Genomic DNA, 1,886 nt, shown 5'->3' on the forward strand with positions numbered 1-1,886 from the left:
TCCCCCCCCCCACTGAGCATGGTCTCCAGTTTCACTCAGCTCTTTATGGAGCTGATGAAGACGAGTCACAGTCGTGATGTAAACACACACACACACACACACACACACACACTGTGGTGTGACTCTTAATGACTTGAGGGGAAGAAGCTCTGAAAGGAGCTGACATTGGATCCTTTGATCCTCTGATGGTCTGTGGCCTCGCCCTCTCTCTCTCTCTCTCTCTCGCCCTCTCTCTCTCTGTGTGTGTGTCCTGGGTGACCTGACTGAAGATCAGCCCAGCGTGTCACTCATGTTTACCAGACATCTGTGAGAGGTTGAGGCTGTGCTCAGAAGGTTCTGGCTCCAGTCCCGGCCTCAGTGGATCAGTGTCTTTTTGCTGCTCGGTCGACGTCTTTGTTGTGGTCTGTCACCGCCTCATCAAAGGCCTTTGATACGACTGACTGTCGTCTCGTCGCTTTCATTCCATCTGATGACTCTCCAGCCTGTCAAAACCTGACTGAGCTCTGCACTTACCCCAGGGGGGGTGAGGAGGGGGGGGGAGGTCTCTGAGGGTGAAGTCAGAGCTGTCAGAGAGATGGAACAGAACAACATCCTCTCCTAATAGTTTAGACCTGACTGCTGACGCTGGGTGTGGTTAGCAGCAACAGTTGTCTGCTGCACACACACACACACACACACACACACACACACACACTCGCGCCTGTTTTACTACGTATGATGTCTTGTTTGTCTCCTGCAGGGATTACAGCGATCCAGGAAACACTGTCCTAGTTTTACAGCCAACACGTGGGGCGTGACCCAGTTCTGCTGAGAGCAGACGTAACACAGACGTAACGCAGTCACCAGAGAGTTACTGTACTGTAGTACTGTAGTACCACTGTACTGTAGTACTGCTTTATTATCATGACCACTGTACTGTAGTACTGGTTTATTATCATGGTTCTGGTTCTGGTTGTGGTTCTGGTTGTCTGTTCTTGGAACCTCAGACGGTCATAGATTGTTCTGAAGTAACTTATGGATCAGTTCATGGTTTCACCTGTAGAGCTGACCTATCAGAGCTGTCTTGGACCAGTAGGTGGCGATGATGAACAGGTATTCTGCAGCTGCAGTGACCAGTGTTGACCAGTCATATATATATATGTGCTGTACATCCAGGAGAGGTGTTGGTTCACTTCTCTCTCTCTCTCTCTCTCCCTCAGTGTCATCATGCATCACCACCTACAAGAAGACGCCCCCCCCAGTCCCACCGCGAACCACCCCGTCCAAACCCTTCATCTCCATCACAGCCCAGAGCAGCACGGAGTCGGCGCAGGACGCGTACATGGACGGGGGCTCCGGCCCGCGGACGGGCATCGTGTCGCAGCCCGGTCTGTCCAACTCCACGGAGAGCATCGACAGCATGAAGGCTCTGACCGCAGCCATAGAGGCGGCCAACGCCCAGGTTCACGGCCCGGCCAGTCAGCACGTCACCAACAGCACCATCACCATCACGGCCGCCGCCGCCGCCGCCGTGGCACATGTGGCCACGGACACCAGGGCTCAGAGGGAAGCTCTCCGCAAGTGCCTCTCCATCGGAATCCAGGTGGGTGGAACCTCTCGGTGGTTCTGTCGGGTTCTCCGAGGTGGACGTTCTCTCACGCTGTTCTCCTGTCTGACAGGTGGACCCAGAAGAAGAGTGCCCCCTAGAGGAGCAGTCAAAGTTCCAGTCTGTAGGGATTCAGGTGGAGGACGAACGATGGTGAGTTCATCACTGGTTTAACTAGTTACACACTAGTTAATAGATTAGTGGGGGGGGGTCTCACCCCCCCACAACCCCATGCACCGGCTTCAAGCAGCAGCAGCAGTGACAGCAGCAGCAGCAGCAGCGACAACCACAGCAGCAAACC

General features: G+C 54.3%; 1 protein-coding gene across 1 annotated transcript in view; it reads left to right on the forward strand.

Moving 5' to 3' along the window:
• The window catches only part of dlgap1b (discs, large (Drosophila) homolog-associated protein 1b), a 56,295-nt gene that overhangs the window by 45,175 nt on the left and 9,234 nt on the right, over window positions 1-1,886 (forward strand). Inside the window, 2 exon segments of the mRNA XM_008308363.3 lie at window positions 1,200-1,582; window positions 1,659-1,738. Coding sequence (XP_008306585.1) covers window positions 1,200-1,582; window positions 1,659-1,738 — 463 coding nt within the window.

Source organism: Cynoglossus semilaevis, chromosome 3 (genome assembly GCF_000523025.1).
Source record: "Cynoglossus semilaevis isolate Cse_v1.0 chromosome 3, Cse_v1.0, whole genome shotgun sequence".
Classification (NCBI taxonomy): domain Eukaryota; kingdom Metazoa; phylum Chordata; class Actinopteri; order Pleuronectiformes; family Cynoglossidae; genus Cynoglossus; species Cynoglossus semilaevis.